Below are 20,034 nucleotides of genomic sequence, written 5' to 3'. Positions count from 1 at the left end.
CGGGAAATTTAGAGTCACCAGTGAACCAAACCTACATGTCTTTGGACTGTGGGAGGAAGCCGGAGTACCTGGAGAAAATCCAAGCTGACATGGGGAGAACATGCAAACTCCACACAGAAGGGCTCCCCCATCCTGGGTTCGAACCACGAACTCTCTTGCTGTGAGGCGACAATGCTGACCATTACTAACCATAGCCTATTTATAATTATGATCATGTTAGATGCAGTGGTTAGCATTGTCGCCTCACAGCAAGAGAGTTTGTGGTTCAGTGCTGGGGTGGGGCGCTTGCACCCTTCTGTGCAGAGTCTGCATGTTCTCCTCGTGTCAGTGTGCCCTCTCCAGCTTCCTCCCCCAATCCAAAGGCATGCACATCAGCTTAATGTGATGACTCTAAATTGATCATATGTGTGAATGGTTGTCCGTCTCTTTGTGTCAATAAATTAATGATAATATATTTAATTTAATATATTTAAATATATTTTAATCACTTTTTCAGGTTATTTTTATTTGAGTTTTTTATACTTATACCCTTTTTGCTTTTTTTATACTAATTTTGTGCAAATTTTTGGGTAATATCTTCTTAAATAGAGAAGTGGAACTGTGATGAAATTAAGATTCAAGATTGAAGGTCTAGTGTGTAGGATTTAGTGGCATCTACTGATGAGTTTGAGAACTGAGAACTGAAACTTCTCCCATGTGCCGAGCTCGTAGGAGAACTATGGAGGCCGACGTGGGCCCTATCTAGAGCCAGTGTTTGGTTTGTCCATTCTGGGCTACTGTAGAAACAGCACTGCAGACTCCATGGACGAGGACCTGCTCTGTATGAGAATTTGCCGTTCCTCAGATAGCGAAGGGATGGCCTGCTCCACTCTTCCTCTGATTGGCTAGTACTCATTGACTTCTTTGGTTGGGTTGGTTAGGTTTAGGCAGCAGGATTGAGACTGTTTGAGAAGAAGGCAATGAGCAGCTTAAGGTCTCAATTTTTATTTCCATTCAGCAATTACACAAACCGATTGGCTAGTTAATAGCAGAATCAGGTTTAGAAACTTGCCTTGGTATTTTGATGCAAATCAATAAACATATTGGGGGGGGGGGGTTCTGCAGCAGTCAATAATTACGATTATAAAATGAACAATAACAAATATGTACATATCTGTTTTTAATTGGACAGTTCACCCGTATTTCTCCTAGATGGCATTGGGCTTGTGGTGCTCAAACCTCAACCCTGATGTCTCTGTCCAGAAATCATGACCAGGTCACTCAAGATAATCCACAGGCCTCGTTGTCAGCAGTTTCATGTAGGAACTTTGAGCACCATCTAGTTTCATTATATTTAAGAGAAGGCAGACATCTCTATGGCTGATAACTCCAACACTCGGCAACTCACACCAAAACAATCTAGACTTATAAATAGCACTACAGGTTAGAGGAATATAAATACTGTCTCTTTAAAATGGAAAGAGCTGCACAGTAGCCTATTTAAAACAAAAGGACGCTGTGCAAAATATTTATCTAGGAACATGCAAATGTTCACAGCGTAAAGTACAAAGAATATTTGCAATATGCAGACACAATGAGCACATTTTTAGGTATTCACTTGGGGGCATTTGATAGATTTATTAGATATCTGCATGCATTGCTAACTAGTTAATACGCCTGTAAAAAAAAAAAAATCACGTAAAACCATGAATTGTAAGTCATTTAATGTTGGAATTAAAGCTATCAAGAAGATAAAATGAAGGTTCACAATGAAAATTCAGCATCCCTGTAGGTCCACGTAGCATCAAGTAAGTGCAGACAATATAGTAAGTATAACTTGATGCACTGTAATTACAGGAGCTATAAATGGAGTAGGCTGGTACTTTGTTCAGTGGGCCAGCAGAGTGTAGCCTCACGAGACTCTGCTGGTATACAGTACATGAAAGAGCTCAGTCAGCAGAGCAAGACAAGTGCTTCCTCAGAAAAACCACATCCTTCCTTTTGAGTGAGCAAACAAAAAAATGTGTCTTCATCTCTGTGTGCTTCCTCCTCCCCTCTTTCTCGCTCTGTCTCTGGCTTTGTCTCATGCTGTCAGAAACTCACACCGGCACATTTCGCATAACGCACAGACACATTAAGTTCTTTCATGCAACTGCAGGCACTCACACTAGTGAGTTTCATACAGCCTGTGGGGATGGCAGCTCTGAGTCTGTGTGTCGATTTTGCATTTCAAGCCAAGTAAAAACTAGCTTTTGTTTATTAAGTGTTTAGTTTGTTACACCAACTTTGACATGTTTCTGGCAAGTTCTAATCAAATGTACGAATCCCTTCGGTCAAGCAGCCTAATACCGAAACCTCAAGATAAGCATGACCAGGTTTGCTCTAAGTCACTTCAGTGATTTTAATGCTCAGTCATCTCTCGTCCAGTCATCGCTGTACTCTGTTTGAGTGGTGTCGAGAGCAACACTTGGGCCACAGAGGCAGCCCCTTCAACCTTAGGACCCGTTTCTCAGTTGACAGGAGGTCACGTGTTGTGGCCTGGTTTCTGTGAAAAAATGACTAGGGTGGTGAGAACAGAGAAAATGACAGCTGAATACTGGACGCGCTGAGACGAAGAAAAGCTGCCACTCTGTGTCTTATTCAGATGTTACTGAAGTGGAGGCTGTTTGAATGAAGAAAAGAAGAAACATTTGCTGTTAAGAAAAATAGAAATCGCAAGATTCAGTCAGCACCAAATGCAAATCAGCTGTCATCGCTTAACCAATGACACAGAAAGTTTTCACACCTGTAAGGTTGCTACTGTAATAGAAGGAATTTCCCATAGACATATTACTGTTTATTGCTGGCAACATTTGTTTGTTTGTCTCAAAAGCTGTCTGTTGTGCACTTTAGTTTCTCATTCATGATGAATAATGTGACTTTTGGTATCACCTTTACATTTGATATTGTTAGTCTGATATAAATCTCTTTGTATTGCTCAATCCTGTGTGTCATAATGTTGCATAGCAGCTCATCAGAATAATGTGACTTCTTGGAATAATGTTTATCTCCCCAGCAGTTTTTTGTTAAAGCAACTGAACCGCTTGGAGTCAAATGACTGGTGTATGATATTTTCACTGAAATGACCTTGTCATCCAAGTTGAAGACAGAGAGGAAGAGGCAGTGACAGATGTAAGAAAGAGAGCGATGAAGAGTGCTTGCAACCAAAAGCCTGATTTTGGATGAAACGAGAGAGACGTTGCCTGTGGAAAAACTGTGGAGGCTGGTGGAGGGCTTGTTTTTGTGCACAGACTGAGCCAGGGGGTCGCAGCAAGAGACGAAGACAGGATGAGCATGCAAGGCACAGAAATCTCAAAAGGCACCATCAAGATGTCAGGCTTTCAATATGAGTCATCGCTGACATTTTATGAATAGTCCCCTGATACACTTCTGGTCCCCTGTTCAGTCTCACACTCAGAGGGTCCCGGGTTACATCTTGTCTCACATTCTCATCCAAGGTAAGTAAAGACTACTATGAGAGACAACCGTAGCTGTCAGTCAGAGCTGTGTTTAAAGCTTCCTGTTATCTCCTGTAAAGTTAGAAAGTTGTTTGTATTCATACAAGGCTGATTTTATCTTTTATTACCATTGTATGTTATTTGAATAGGGTGTGTACAGTGTGCTGTGGAGCTGCAGTGTCTGTGATGACTTGTGTGAATACCATAAAGCGCTACAGACCTTTGTCATGTTTTTAGAGATGTATGTTGTCTCAGTGTCTGTTAGTATGTAAACAAATCTGTTTAATAGATTTGTTTCCTCCACCTCTTCTTTCTGCTCGTCCTCATCCTCCTCCTTCTTTCTCTTCTTCCCAGATGCAGCCACTCTGTGCTTTTACCTTCCTGTGCACTCTCTCTTTCCTCTCTCCTGTGCTGTCTCGACAGTGCACTGACACAGAATATGCCTGGCCATTGGACAAACCCCATTTATGCTGTCAAATGTGCGCACCAGGTAAAACAACTTATTTTCCTCTTGATTGATTTCACAGTTTTGCTGCAAACAGGTTAAAAACTGAAAAGTCACCGTGTTTATTCCAGGTAAACATATGGCTGGGCGTAATCAGAATATTTGTGATACTGATTGTGCACCTTGCACGGAAGGCCTATACACTGAAAAGTACAACGTGGACATGACCTGCGAAGTTTGTGTAAACTGCAATAAACGTGAGTAATCGCACAGCTTTTTGTTTCGGGTGTTAAGTATGCTTGAGATGTGAAGTGTGTGAAAATCCTGCCTATAGAACAGGAACAGCCTCATTACAGTTCAAGGATGCTTTAACTGGGTGGATTTGCAGAGGTTTTAACCCTCCTTTACTTTAACAATTTGCTCTCTGATAACATATCATAACTCAGGACACAGAAAATAAATGTTTAATGTGATTATTATACTGTATCATTATCAGAGATGTAGGTTGAAGAAGAATGGTAGAAATGTTAAAGCTGAAGCAGGAACAGAGCAGTAGATGCCATGGTTTTGATTTGAAGTGATTAAACATTACAACAGAAATACCCCCCCCCCCCCCCCACCCCCCCACCACACCCCCCCAGACACACACACACACACACACACACACACACACACACACACACAGCCTCCTGGTTTATTTGGTGTGTGTCATGTCTTCTGAGCAAAACATGTGAGTGACTCATCACTTCTGTGGAGTTCTGACCAGTCCACCATGTTAGTTGTTACTCAACTTTGTCTCTAAATCATGATTTCAGAGAAGCTTGAGTCTAGAAATCTAAGGTCACATATGCAGGGGGATTTCCCATTTTGTGTGTCATGGTGGGATACAGTCAGAGAGAGATTAAAAGCACAAGGGGAGGGGGGGGCAGGGGTCTGAGAAACCCTCCGTGTACCAACTCGGGAGGTTGTTATGGTGGGATTCTGCAGCAGTGTCAACACCAGCACAGGCAGCACAGCCCACCAATCGTGGTTAAGACTGGAGGAGGTAGAGGCCATCGTCATGTCAGTGGAAACAAGAGAAAAACACAGAAAAGTGGTAAACATCGGAAAGAGCTCAGACCTGCTACAGGTGAGCAAAAACAGCCAGTTGTGCTTATTCGTAAATGTCACTGTGGAAAACACAGAAGGGAGAAAACAGAAGTCTGTGATTCTCAGTCTGAATTTTGACCTGTCTTTGATGCACCAAGACGTTCTCTTTACATATGGTAATCAGAGCATTAGCATATGTCAATCCAGTTTTATAAACAAACCTTTTACAGTCTGACATAATATCATGCTGAAGGCGATGAAGGTGGGTGTTCAAAATGTCAAAAACCTTTAATCCTACACACACACACAGGGGCTTTATGTCAATTAACATCTATGGAAACTAATTCAGGTGGAAATGACTCCCACACAGAAACCTCATACACCGATCTTCAATACAACAGTATTAATTTACATTTGGTTATATTTTGATCTCTATCTGGGTGTTAAAGGGCAACTTTGGCAAAGTTTAATAAATGTGCCGTCTTTAAAACTGGCATTTTTCAACCTGGACCCTATTTTCCTGTGTGTCTGTGCCTAAGTGAGTGATGTGAATGACAAGTTTTGAAACTGGTCCAGTATTGAGAGAGAGGGCTGCAGCCACTTAACACCCTTCAGGCTACTTTAAGGCAGGGCGTTCAACACTTTTGAAAAGTGTCACTCGACAGACGTGATTTGCTGTCTGTGCAGATTACTCTTTACTAAGCACAACAGAAACAGACTCACCGGATATCTCTGGTTACCATGGTGACAACTGAAACCTTTTGCTTAAGCATAAATTGAAAATGTGTATTTAATTTCTGTCAAGCAACACTTTTCAAAAGTTTAAAGCGCTGCCATGAATCAGATTTCAATGTAACCGATTGGGGCAATCGTGCACTGTCACTGTGCGTCCATTAAAAAACTGTCATTATGCCACAGACATCCTCAGATTGTTATTATAAATGTCTCTTTACCTTTAGTTGATCTGGTCTGTTTGTTATTGTGTCAGTCACGCTGAAGGAAAAGTTCTCTCACAAGGTGTGAACTTCAACTCAAAAAAATGACGGCGACCATCAGATTCAAAGGCCTCATCCACATAGTGGAAATCAGCTAAATAATCACCCATGACTTGAATATCTTTAAGACAACACTAAGCTATGCTTTCTGCACACGATTCCAGCTTTGTCTTGCTGCAAGAAATCACGTCTTGAGTGAGACTTGGACAGAATAATAAACAGACCGGACCAAGAAAGTAATAAAAAGAAACTTCAGATACTTATGATAACAATCTGAACCTCTCTGTAGCAAAAATAACCCCTTTTAATAAACATAAAGTGACAGTGCACAATTGCCCCATCTGGTTATATTGCGGGTGTCACGTGAGTGCACACTGCAGCTCTTCTCTCTAACACTGGACCAGTTTCAAAAACTATTATTCACATCAGTCACTTGGACACAAAGACATGGGAATATAGGGTCCAGGGCTGAAAAATGTTGATGTTTTCCTTTAACAATTTGCAAAGATTTGGATGTGCAAACACAGTTTCGAAGGAGGCTCATATTTCAAACATTCAAACTAATATTTTCTTACAGTATAACATTTTCAGTTCTTAAATCCAGTAAAATGGCATCAGTTACTGTGTATCTACTGTTTTAAATCTGCTTTCACCCATACATTTACACTTGATTCTGTCATCTTCAGCTACATTCATATCATATAATAATCCAGTGTAGGCATCCTGCAGTAAAAGATAAAATAAAAGACTTCATTGTACTGTAATGGATCATCATGGGACAGCAGCGTGAAGTCAGGTAATGGACCATCCTTAGAATCCTGCTGAAGAGCAAGCTGCTGCTATAGCTAGATGTGGACACCTGCAGACTGTTTGATAATCTGTTCTGAATATTAAATTTAAATGGTGCTTGTGGAGACATTAATTTGTCAGCATTAGGAAACAGTGGAGTTTATTCAAGGTAAGAGTGTCCTGAATACGAAACATGTAACACATGTAAAAACGTGTCTACATTTGAGGCTGTAATTAGCTCAACATGTGTGGTTATACCAGTTTATGTAAAGAATTCAACCACTAAGAGCTGAAGTTCTCTCTGAACTGTGACCATAAATGACACAAATTTACAGCTATAATGGTTGTCATTGCTGTAGTTTCATAAACTGTGTGAGGCTGCTTAATAATACAAATGTTTTGTAATGACTCTGGCTCCATTGATCTCATAGAGGTAGTTTTTTTAATCTTTCTTATTTTGTGAATTCATATTTAAGTATGAAGGTTAAAGCATTCTGTGACACAAATGACATTTGATCAAAGTAAGATAGAGCTTTCACTGAGAAATACCAGTTTTATCTGTCTCTAAAGAAAAGGTGATAATGTGGTAATATAACTGTCCCATGACTTAAAACCAGTCTTTACCTGCCGTGCTCTGTCTGTGAGTCATTTATGTTTTTCTGAATTATGTCATGTTTTACAGGCATATGCGTGTGCTTGTCACACACGCAAACACACTCAGAGTTATGACTGTACATTATCTATCAACGATGACTGTTTTTTTTTTTTTTGTTTTTTTTTAAACAGCAAACATGGAGTATAAGAGAAATTGCAGCACCACTCATAACGCTGTGTGTGGATGTAAAGCCGGCTACACATGTAGAGACCCGTCCTGCAAGAACTGTGTGCCAGTACCAACCTCCACCATCAAAACAACACTCCCTCCACCCACTACAGGTACCTCAGAGTCAACTGCAGCGTTACACATGCTGTTCAAATGCACATGACTTTTATTAGACTTCTCTATCAATCTACACACTCAACTAAACTTTCATACAGATGTTTGGGAAAAAAAACAGACTTGTAATATAAAAGCAGATCTTTTGCTTAAATAAATTTGACATATTATACAGAAAACACTGAGAAACAAACTTAACACCAGGGTGAAAATCATATTGCCAGAAACAACCTTAGCAGAGGACTTTTATTTTGTCCAAATTAAATCCATTTACACCATAAACTGATGCAGAAAAGGCACAAATGGTGCATAAATATTCATTAGAATGCAGGAAATCAAGTGTTCAATACTCAAAATGTTCTGGCAGAGGACCCCAACTTCATATTTGCCCCTCCCATTGATGACAGGAAACCTATGCCCTTGGTACTACAACCAACCTACTTAAGAATTCTCAGGGTCAGTTAGGGTTTGACTCTGTCATTTTGGACCTGTGAAGACCTCTAGAGCAGTGGTTTTCAAAAAGGAACCTTTTTCCTATTACTGAGTAAACTGACACCCCCTGACTAACTGACATTTTTTGTGGGTGTTTCATATTATATTCAATGCATAACAATGACAGTACAGCACAACTGTCAAACTGCACACTAAACACGAATAGTGAGTGCAAAAACTGCAGGGAGTTTGTGTAAAATACGCAATTTAGATTCATTTTGAGCAGATTATTTCTACATATTGCACCAGAGATAAGTTTTCCTGATAGTTTTGGGAACTTTTTATACAGTTCTTTGTCTGTATTGTGTTTTATCTACATACTTAATGGGCTTCTTCTTTGAAAAATTCCATGTTTTTGTCTCCCTGACACTTGGCCATCGTTCACAAACACAAGATGAGAGTGTTTAGCAGAGTGAAGGCTCTGTCAGTACAGCTTGTGTTCAGGTCTTTACTGTGCCCTTATCCTGTGAGTTTATATCTTTAATAATAATCTTAATGTTAAAGATAATAGTTTTGTTTAGTTTTCTTTGTAGAAACAAATGAAACCCTGAGATACAGGCCTACTGTATATGTATTTTAAAAGTTTCCTTACACCCTCTGAAATCAAAAGGTGTCATGACCCCCTGTGACGCTTTGGCGACCCCTAGTGGGAGTTGAGCTGTCAGAGGTACTACGCAGATTTAGAGAGTCTATTTGATTTCTTCTGTTACAATTTTTGTGTGACGTTATATTTTGTTCCTCCTGCCTCATCATTTCATGCTCGTACAGCTCTGTACAAAGTTGGCCTTTGTTCTTTTCAGGCACTCAGATTTTCCTAGATACGCCCCTGGTTATGACCACTTTAAAGAAGTTCGCTAGAACTGCAACTATGGCAACATGTTGCACTGTAGCACTACAGGAAGCACTATAACCATAGCAACATGATGTCCAGCATTCTGCAGTGGTTGCCAAGGTCAACTGAAACAGCTCTGTGCTGATGTAATAATTAAAAGTAACACAGATAAACCAGCTGATAATAATGTTGATAAAGTATTTTACATGTTGGCTACTGATTGTTTACTCTGCAGTCTCCATGGAGTCAGGGTCACAAACACACACAAGGTGACATAAGTTAATTATAAATCGTGTTGCGTGGTTATAAATCCGGGCTTCCTGACCAGCGTGTTAAAAATAAGACAACTCAGAGTGAGCTCACTGGCCAACCTGACCCATAAACAGTTCAATATTTCCATTGAACCATTACATGTGAGCTGATAAGTTTTATCTCTTCCTCTCCAGCCCTGAAACCTGGATCCCTCACCACACTCTGGGAACCTTCTCAGCCAATCAAAGGTAGAATGAGTTACTGGTTCTGCCTGCGTCAATTGAAACCAGTGGGGGTTCATGTAAATCTTTCAAAAATGCCTTACTTACATATTCTTACAGATACGGCATGGTTCCTGGTGATCATCGCTCTCCTGTGTACAGGACTTGCACTTGTAGTTTTGACAAAAATCAAGCCCTTTCTGCGTTGGATCAAATCCAAACAGGGTTTGTGGATTATTATGAAGCTTGTAACACTGCAGCAGTACACTAACACAGGAAGCACATTGAGCTTTCTATCAATTCATAATGTGTATGAATTTATGTCTTTTTATCATCTAAGGGGATTATTACCTCATTTTTTAATCTAATTTCTTTAAAACGTTACTTTATTCTGTTGTTACTCAGGATACTTTTTGGCTAAAGAAGCTGCACCAGCGCCACAGGGCTCCGAGGACGAAGAAGTTTCCACTCCTGTTCAGGAAGTGCTCGGGAAATGTGATCAGTGTGATGTCTGAGTTTAAGACCCTGAACTTCAGTGAGCAAGAATTTGACAAGCAGACATTTAGTGCAAAACATCTCTTGTTGTTTTGAACGTTTGTGACAAATGTGAGCAAACGTCACTTGGCCCGTGCCGATGAATGGAAACTACAGAAAATGTTTCAAGACTGATGCTGTTTTCCGGAAGGAGATGTGACTTTTTGACATCTGTGACGTTAAGACGATAAAGCTGTACAAAGAAACACACAGATAACAAATCTGAAAGACACTGAGTGAGACTGTGATGGTAATATATGAGTTGCAAATTGTGCAGTGCGTTGCTAAATGGTGGTATGTACCATAGTACAAAAAAGTTAAACATATTCCACATCTTTACATTTCAGCCCTGTCTCACAGAAAAATGTGAAATGGACACGAACTCTTAATGCATGATGTGGTGGTGGGCACAAAATGCACCACAAAAAACAATGCCACAAAGTCAGTTTGGATCTTTTGTTGTGGTGGACACACCAGTTAAGTATACAGCACAACAAAATCTGCGTAAGATTGTTGGGAAGGATGGTGGATGTGTCAAACAAACATGGACTTTCAACTAGGAGACCGCTGTGTGTGTCCTGTGTGAACTGATTATAGAAAACAAGTGTCGCACACTCTGGCTTCAAATGCATTTCTTTTATTTTGTGTCCCATGAGAGGCCAAAAGTCAGCTTTACGTAACTTTACATAACTATGCAAAGTACTTTATGTAGGTACTACATGTAACCACACAAAGTATGTAAGTTTACGTCACATACTTAGTTATATTACCAAAAACATGTTTTTTCCTCTCTAAACTTTAAAGGTGCAGTGTGTAGGATTTAGAGCCATCTAGTGGTGAGGATGGCAAATTATAACTACCTGACGATTCTCCCATGTGCCAGGCTCAAACTCCTGATTAGAATTGCTTCAGTGTTTATTGTTTAAGACGTTTTTATCAGGAGCTGAATCATCCGCAGAGGTCTCTTCCTCTCCGAAACAAACGGACCAGGTGATTTAAACTGGTAAAAATACTGAGTAAAACAGAGGGGCTGCTTAGTACGGTGGCCATCATGAAAACACAAAGGGCCCTATCTAAAGCCAGTGTTTGGTTTGTCCGTTCTGGGCTACCGTAGGTCAACATGGCAAACTCCGTGGAGGAAGACCTGCTCCCTATGTAGTCATAAATGGCTGATTTTAAGGTTACAAAAATATTAAATTTCTGCCAATACATCTCCCTAAATCCTACACACAGGACTTTTAAGAGGTCATGTGGTCTATTACGCATTTCTGTGAGACTGTGTTGTATAATTATAGGTGTATGTATAAATAGACTTTTCAGAATGTACATATCAAATGTGACTGTTTAACTTGTATAAATTCCTACTTAGTTTTCTTTATTAAAAATAAAATTGTATTGGAATCCAAATGCCTAACATTTATGCAAAACATTAAACATTCAGGTCTAATACTTCAGAGGGAGCTGACAGAGCTTAAAAAAAGTATTTACATGACATTTTAAATTTACATGACATTTTATATTATAACTTACAAGAAGGTGATCCCCCTCCAGCTGTTCTTTCCAGAGTTAAAGTTACTGCTGTGCACTGACCACAAGTTTTCATGGGACCTGCAGATACGTCTCTGTACAGCCCTGAGATCCCTTCACAGTTTGCCAGAGGGAGATGGATCTGCTCCACATTCATCTTTCACAGTTTCACGGAGCTTTCCTTTAAAAGACTGTGTTTAGGATCAGTCCGGATACCAGCGGCCAGAAATACCAACAGAAATCTTCTGGGATTTTTAGGATGCATCATAGTGCCTCCTCTTTGGACACATGGCAGTCCTTCCCCTGCTCCTGAGAGGGAAAGAAGATGTTGTCAATCTCTCCGCTCCTTTCCTCCTCGGAGAGATGAATACTGGGAGAGGACGTGGGATGAAACACAGGACAGTCTCGCTCATCCTCTTCTTCACTCAACACTCTCTTGGCCGTCTTCCCACATTCGATTGTTGGACCAACTTGGCCTGTGAACTGACTCAGCAAGCTAAAGACGACTGTCCCCGGATTGTTGACATGGACTGGACCTGCAGAGACCAAAACAAGCAAAGAGTGCACTTAAAGGAATGTTTTAATTGACACATAGAAGCACGTTAACATACAGTTTACAGACAATGAAGCACAACTCAGACTCATAACAGTAACACAGCTCTATCTTTTACATGTTTTGTTATCTTAATGACTCCACAAGGTGAGTCAGACATTTCTTCATTTCACTCATCAGTACCCAGATTGGCTGCTGTGAGGCACGACGGCTGCTGCTTTGCACTGAATGAGTCTCTGGGGAACTGATGAGATGACTCCTTTTGAGAAACATTTCTGCCTCCCTGAAGAAGAACATGTCCATCAGTGAGAGGCAAATAAGAGAAGTGATGCCATATATGAAGGTACATGATTGAATGATGCGTTGAAAATGGCTTCTTACCTCATTGCGTAACTTTGAAATAGCTGGAAAACAGAAGATAAATAAATGAATGATAGAAAGTCTGTTACACTGATGAATCAACATGTATATGAGTGACAAAGCAACCAACTGTCTCCAAGCTAGTGACAAATTTCTAATCATAGTAATTTCTAAAGGCTTTCAGTAAAGTGTTTGTTGTTTCCCAGAACAGATGTGATCATAAAAGTTTGATTGATTAGAGGCGGAGTCACTGATTCTGGAGCAAGATTGTTGATATTTGAACTCAGCACCCAAACAAATACACCCCCTCCCATCAGTGCACCTTTAGAAACTCCGTTTTACCATTTGCTCGTGGATACTTCGGGGATCGAACCACTGACATTCCGATTAGTGGACGACCTGCCCTACCACAGCTGCTCTGTTGTTTATCATTTTGTTAGGGCTGCACATGCTCGTTTGGCAGTGGCGTGCACAGACTTTTTGAAGGGCAGGGGCGAAAAAAAAAAAAGGGTACATACAGCGCTCTCTCGTCACGTTTTGGCTCCCAGGAGGGCACTTTAGCGCACATTTTGGCTATTTGGCTATAACTTCTAGTAATCGCAGTTGGCACGGGTGCGTGGTTTCACATCATATCACCTGTTCACCCACTGGTATGACAGAAAGTGTGAGTTTGGCTCCAATATTCTGTTGCCCGTCTTCTCACGTGTCATGTTTTGTTAAATCTTGCTTTAGTTTTTCTAAAGTCTTTTACGTGATAAAACGCATCTGGACTTCTGCATCAATTTGTTTGTGTCACAGTTAAGAACCGACTTATCCTCTTAGCAGCAATAGTAGTCGCTACAGCACACACACAAAACAAACAGCAAGTGGACTATGAGGAGATATTTCCCTAATGTGTCAAAATGTGTATTGGATTAGAACAGTGGACAGCACCCCAGTGATTGAACCTGTCCTGGATGTAAGCACCATCTTACCTTGCTTGAAACATGTTTCATCTCCGGGGCGACGAACAAAGAGCAGGATCACAAGTGCCAAGCATCCCACGGCAACCACTGGACACAAGATGGCCGCCAGCTGACTGCTCATCTTGTCTGAGAGAGAGAAACAAAAGTCGAAAATGTTGGCGTCGTACGTTTCTACAAACTAGAAATATGTTACATTTGCACATTTGTATTATATCAACGTTTCTAACGTGACGTAGCATATGAGCTGAATTTGTCACTGGGAAGTGGTTGGGATGGTGGATGATGTGTTACCCTGGGGAGACACCTGCCAAGCTGCAGGCCACTGTGAGACATAGCTGCATACATGTGTTGTTGTTTTTTCAGTTGTGTGTTTCCAGAAGTGATTGTGCCTCAAAAAAAAGTATTTTTTTCTTATATATGAGTATTTAAAACCAAAATATGATCTTTTTAATTGTTTTTTATGTGTTAAACACAGCATTGTGTTAAACACAGCATTGTTGAAATGTAAAATTCCACTGACATCACTCCACTTTTGTCATACTGCACCTTTACAGGAGTTTGCTGCTGCTTACTGCTATTGTTTAGATTTTATTGTTATATGTATGAAGTTTTCTGCACCATTTGAGGATGACACATTTGCAATTTCGTTATGGTTGTATAATGTCAATTAAGCTCTGAAAGTTCCTGAAAGGAAGTTTAAACATATCTGCTACATGAGAACATACAAATTTGACATATCCGAGGTTTGCAGAAACATATAATGCCAACATATTTCCCAGTGTTTGGGTTGCCTTGCAATGACAATACTAAGATGCTGATGTGAAGCAGGTGATTTTTACCAGGTTTGCCACCATAGTTAAGCCTGCTAGCATGCTAACACTTGCTAACTATCACATTTCATAAAGTACAGCTGAGGCTGATGGGAATGCCATTAGTTTAGCAGGCATTTGGTTGTAGAGCTAGCAGAAAAGTCAGCAACAGGCATCACTTCAGCTATAAATATTCGCCCTTAGCAGGACATGAATGTCTGAAACAAATGTTGTGCCAGTCCATTCAGCATGTAAAGAAATTGCACTCAAAACCTCAAAAAACAATCTACTGGTCGTGCCAGTGGAAAAGCCTAAGGCTCAGCAAAGTTGGTAAAATAAATTCTCTGGGAACTACGAATGTCTGTACAAAATTTAGTTTCAATCCATCCACAGATGCTGAGATATTTAAAGACTCTGACTTGCTGGTGGCACCAGAGGAAATACCAAAGTCAGTAGGATTCATCCTCTGTGGATCGTAAATGTCTGTACAGAATTTCACAACATTCCATGAGGTGTTTTAGTTTGGAATAACTGCCTTTGCCATCATTTGAGACAATAGAAATCCATTGAAAATACAAAACACTCCACATACTCCTCTCATGCTCATGTCCTTTGAGATGTGTGCCATTTCCTGGCCGTAGGACTGTCTGCGTGCCACACCTGTGTGAGATAAAAGAGAAGTGTTGAATATCTCAGGTATCTGAAATATGTGGCACAATGAACAAGGACAGTGTGCAATAGGCTATCTGTAATGACCACACCAAATGCTACAATAACTTTGGGATTATTTTGTCATCTAGATTTGGGGATTCATATGAAGCTGAAGTTTTTAAACTCCACTCTGTGTTGAATTCATTATGTACTTTATCTAAGGAAATCCAGGACTTACTTGGGAAATTGGCAGGGTTTGGCGGAAGAGCTGCTATGTCCTGAGGAAGTTGTGGAAGGTGTGTGTTTATCTCTGGCTGGAGTTGCTGCTTCCGGAGAACAAAAAACGTCACAGATTTGATTTCAGATTTCAAAGGGAGAACACAAGACCAAACAAAATCTCACTCACATGTTATGGCAACAGCAGTAGCCTAAATGCAATTAACTGTACAGATATACATGAGAAACATCTGCAGGTGAGAGAGAGAGTGTGTAGTTTTATTGGTTAATGTGATGACAGGCAATACTTTGAAACAAATGTTGGCCTGTTGTTCTAAATTAAGCAGATTATTATCTCACAATTCTGAGAAACGTTTTCATGGAAAAAATTAATTCTTGTTTCTCTGACTCGAGATAATAATCTTCATTCAGAAAAACAGAGAAGAATTTTGTTTCGAAAGTGAATACATCACGTTTCCATAAAAAACAGCTTTGTTTGCAGGAAAATTAATATTAGATGAACAAAATTAAAACAACTGAGAGGGGTCAGAGATTTTAAAAGGAAAATGTGCTCCACTGAAATTAATAGTAGAGCAAGTAAAAATAATATGTAGAGCGTGAGGTAGGAAAAATACGAGAGGTTGGAATCTCATTCTCACTCATCATCAGCCTATGTTTTGAGGTACTGATGAGGGTTTTTTTCAGTTAAGCTAAATACATTTAGCCGACAGCTGCACTTACTTTGCAGATACATTCATCTTTGTTGTATCTTTGTGGCACCCTGGTGGTCTCAGGGTTAAGGCCCTGACCCTGAGCTGTACTGATACACATCCGGCCAAGGACCGTTTTCCTGTCTCTCTCTCTTTCTCTATCTCTCTTTTCATTTCCTGTCATCTTTCAACTGTCATCTAACAATGAAGGCTGAGATACAACAAAGTTTAAAAACAGTACTTTCAAAAGTCTTCAAAGCACCAGCTTTTCTGTTAGTGTGAAGAACAGTCTTCGTCTGATTGACATGCATTTTTGACATTGTCTAAAGACTTTTTGGACGGGGTAAAAGTTTCATATCTTATATTTTATAAATCTATATCTATCTGTAAAATATGCAATGGTTCATTATTTCTTATCACCCAGGTTTAAAGGTTTAGCATGTAGGATTTAGTGGCATCTAGTGGTGAGGTTGCAGATTGCAACCAACTGAAACTTGTACCATGTGATAAGCAAGGAGGAGAACTACAGTGGCTGACGCAAAAACACAAATGGCTCTATCTAGAGCTGGAGTTTGGTTTGTCTGTTCTGAGCTACTGTAAAGACAACACAGAGGACTCTATGGAAGCAACTCGGTCTTACTCTCAATTTGTCAAATACCGACACTTGATCAGTGGCCCTCGGCATCAGATACCGATATGCAGAGGCAATTTCTGTCGTAGTATAAAAGGTGAGAAAGACTGCTTAGGGCAGGTGGGAGGAGTGGTGAATGGATCAAACAAACTCCGGACTTTCACCCAAGAGAACCCAAATTCAATTAACGTAATGTGCTAGTATGTGTAGCCTACTATGCTAGTGACGTAAGTCGTTACATTATGTAAGTAACACACTGATTTTAAGTCAAAACATTATGTTGGGTTTTTTTTTTCTAAACCTAACCACCTGCTTTTGTTGTGCATATCTAAGGAAGTAAACCTTAACACAATGATTTTAAAAAGACACTGTAAGCAAGCAGTAACCATACATTTCCAGGGAAATCAGGAGTTTATTTTGAAAAAACACACATGCAATGAGTGTAAATTGACATGCCGTCCCTGAATGTCCAAAACTGACACTGGAGGGGTACTTAAAGCATCATTGCTTGATGTGTAAGGCCACTGACCAAGCCTTGGTATTGACAACTTGGTAGTGAGAATGTGATGGGTACATAACGGCACATTTTAAGGTACCATTTACGATTCTTAGTTTCAGGTGATTACGCACAGAAGAAAACACGTAAAACGTATTTAATTTCTGCCAATATGCCCCCCTAAATCCTACACACTGCACGTTTGAGATGTACATGTCCATGATGACTCTGTGAGAGGGACCTTTTATCAAAATGAATACAACTATGTTCAATGTTTGAATATACTTCCCTGCCAATACTTGCTTATTTGTAGCACTATTGTCAGTAATGGTGTATTTTTACACTGTGGTATCACTATTCTAAGGATCTAAAAATATTTCATGTAGTGCTGAGAGGGGATCCCCCACAGCTCAGCTCAGACGAGAGCCCTGATCAATTTTCATTACTGTCATATGTGCAAATAACAGTTTGAACAGCCTTCAGTATCGTTATGGGTCATTCTCGCTCACAGTCAGTGAAGACTTCAAAGGTATATTTTCTTTATCGTGAGGCCCCCTGCTGGCCGAGTCTAATCTGACAGAGTTGAAAGTCTGCACTGCTCAGTATTTACCAGTTGTGGTCCTTGTCTTGATCTTGACACAGAATCTGCAGTCTGTTGAGTATGGGACCTCATGGTTGCATTCATAACCGTCCTCACAGACACACTTCACATTGGATGTGTTGGTACACTCCTGTATCACCTTCAGATTAAACTCTGAGACAGTGGGGAAAAAAACAGGTGATTTTAGGGATTGTAATCACAGAAATGAAAAGTCATTTCTAGATATGCAAAGTGATTTATATTTTTTTCTGTTTAATATAGAAACCCTAAAGGTCACACTGGTATCATCATCATCAGTGATGGATGAAACCACTGAGTTGGTATGACTCATAGTTTCTTTACCTGGTCTGCAGTCTCCTGAACAGAAATGGCATTTTTCTTCACGGTTCAGCTGAGTCGTGTAGCTTCCAGCAGGACAGCTTTCACACTCAAGACAAGACTTCTGATACATACCTGTCAGAACAGAGAAAAACAAATGAGAACAACCGGATGAGATACAGAGCAGAGAGAGGCTGCTCACCCAGAGTGCATATTAATGAAGGATGTGGTCATACAGCTCAAACTCTGTGTGTGGTGTGCGTCATTTTTCATCAACAGAGAGGACGTGCACTCACAGAGAGAGAAAAATAGGTACTGTAAGCCTCAGTGGATCATAGTCATTTCCAAATATGAACAAGTGCTGATTAATTCATTACAAGCAGTGAGTCAAAGCGAAATGAGGAACAGACAGAAAAACAGATACAGAAACAGAAGACGCTCACGCCAGATGTAACCTTACCTGGAGGGCACAATTTACACTGTCTGTCTCCAGCATTGAAATATATGGTCTCATCATTCTGTTAACACATTAACACAATTAAATACAAACCTCTATACTCTGCAAAATCCTGATTCACACGTTCATACATGTTTATACAGTGGACAGCTATTTTGTATACTTAAGAAGCAAACATTTCTTGTTTTCTGTAGCATCATTTATATTTTATAAGTAGAGGAAGTGAGGATGAAGGACATTGTTACCAGTGGGAGGGTGAGCACCAACTTCACGCGTAACATCAAGAGCATCACAAAACATTGCACAGGTCCCATCCTATGGAGAACAATGTAGAAAATATAAAAATAAATGGCAGATATCAAGTGGTCAGCTTAAAACTCCACATTGAAAGGGCATGTTCTGTAAAGTTTAGTGTCCCTACAAAACTTCTCATATCACAAATAAGCTGTGATTTTGAAATATCAACAAGAACAACAAAAAAAAAACAGACTTACCTTCAATATGATGTGCTCTTTGCTCTCCTTCTAATGTTTTGTTAACTTCCTCAAGGTGCGACTCTCTCTTTCTTTCTCTCTGCCCTCTCACTCACTCTACCCATCCTCTGTGTCACTATTTCCTTACCTGGTGATATCTTCCTGTCTTCCTGTCTCCTCCGCCCACTGATCTCTACCAATGTGCTGCTGCTGTCCTGTTTACACGTTCAGCTCTCACAGGCAGACCCATGTGACTAATGTTTCTGCATCAAAGCCTCATCACTTTCCATGCAAACTGTAAGATCTGATGGCAGAACGAATCAAAGGGGCTGCTCTCTGTGCAGTCAACGCGTGTCAACAACATGATGGAGGAGCAAATCGTTTTTGACAGTGACGGTTACGATTTCATTTCTGTTTTTAAGTCATGTTATATTTTTAATCATATGATTACTCAGATTACACCACTCAGGTTTCCTACACGTTGTAATTTGGGCTTTTCTTCAGTGAAATCAGTGGAAACTGAAAAACATTTCACCCAAAATAAAAAAATCTCAGACACTCACTTATTCCTTCCTATCTACGCAGATAGTCAGTGCACTCAAAAAAACTCAAAAAGCTATCTGAGTAAAAGTACAGAATTGTTAGCAGCTAAATATATTAAAGCATCAAAGTAAAAGTCCTCATCCTGTAGCAGAATGGCTCCTGTGGCTGAGGATTGTATTGTAGCTGGTTTATGTGGAGCTAAACTACTTTATTTTTTGGTAGTTTAGTCCAGTGGTTCCCAACCATGCAGGAACCTCTCGGGCAGAGGCCGATGTTAAAAGTGCCAAAAATTTGCAGTTCCTCCAATGGCTACTTGAGGCTGGCTCCAAAAACGAGCCAATCCTCATACGCCCCCATGTTAAAATGCCGGACTTTACAGCAGAAATAAACATGTTCACAGCCTGGTACAAAAATGATTTTGGTCTCTGTAGCTAATTTGACATTCATGACAACTGAACGGGGGGGGGCGGGCGGGGTATTTTTACATAACTCACTAGTTTACATTTTATTAAGGCTTAAAGTTACGCATACATAAGGGTGGGGACGCTCTGAGTGACATGCTGTCTGTGAGGCGTTGCCACAGGTTCTCAGTCACATCACATCCACCCTTGCCCCTCCACAGCACCACATTCCCATCCATATAGGACCCTCTCAAAGGGTCA

General features: G+C 40.2%; 2 protein-coding genes across 3 annotated transcripts; one reads left to right on the top strand and one right to left on the bottom strand.

The window, feature by feature from the left end:
- Positions 1–1,120: 1,120 nt before the first annotated feature.
- cd27 (CD27 molecule) lies at positions 1,121–10,860 on the top strand. The gene is made up of 7 exons (XM_049583719.1): positions 1,121–3,476; positions 3,831–3,966; positions 4,053–4,178; positions 7,581–7,730; positions 9,502–9,555; positions 9,649–9,753; positions 9,934–10,860. Exons 2-7 carry the CDS (start codon positions 3,831–3,833, stop codon positions 10,041–10,043), a joined length of 681 nt encoding a protein of 226 aa, XP_049439676.1. The 5' UTR covers positions 1,121–3,476; the 3' UTR covers positions 10,044–10,860.
- Positions 10,861–11,411: 551 nt separating this feature from the next.
- Positions 11,412–19,751, bottom strand: si:dkey-260g12.1 (uncharacterized). 2 transcript variants are annotated; one of them, XM_049583692.1, is made up of 11 exons: positions 18,851–19,751; positions 18,602–18,671; positions 18,360–18,417; positions 17,924–18,034; positions 17,591–17,734; positions 15,166–15,253; positions 14,869–14,936; positions 13,477–13,593; positions 12,524–12,546; positions 12,326–12,425; positions 11,412–12,125 (listed from the first exon to the last, which is right to left on the bottom strand). In XM_049583692.1, exons 2-11 carry the CDS (start codon positions 18,668–18,670, stop codon positions 11,854–11,856), a joined length of 1,050 nt encoding a protein of 349 aa, XP_049439649.1. In that variant the 5' UTR covers position 18,671; positions 18,851–19,751; the 3' UTR covers positions 11,412–11,853. The 2 variants fall into 2 exon arrangements, with proteins under 2 accessions (XP_049439649.1, XP_049439650.1); XM_049583693.1 differs by having other exon boundaries at positions 15,166–15,250; positions 18,851–19,750.
- Between the last annotated feature and the right edge of the window lie 283 nt (positions 19,752–20,034).

This window comes from Epinephelus fuscoguttatus, linkage group LG8 (assembly GCF_011397635.1).
Source record: "Epinephelus fuscoguttatus linkage group LG8, E.fuscoguttatus.final_Chr_v1".
In the NCBI taxonomy this organism is placed as follows: domain Eukaryota; kingdom Metazoa; phylum Chordata; class Actinopteri; order Perciformes; family Serranidae; genus Epinephelus; species Epinephelus fuscoguttatus.
The sequence above is the reverse complement of the archived record's forward strand: the minus strand, read 5'-3'. Positions and strand labels throughout refer to the sequence as shown.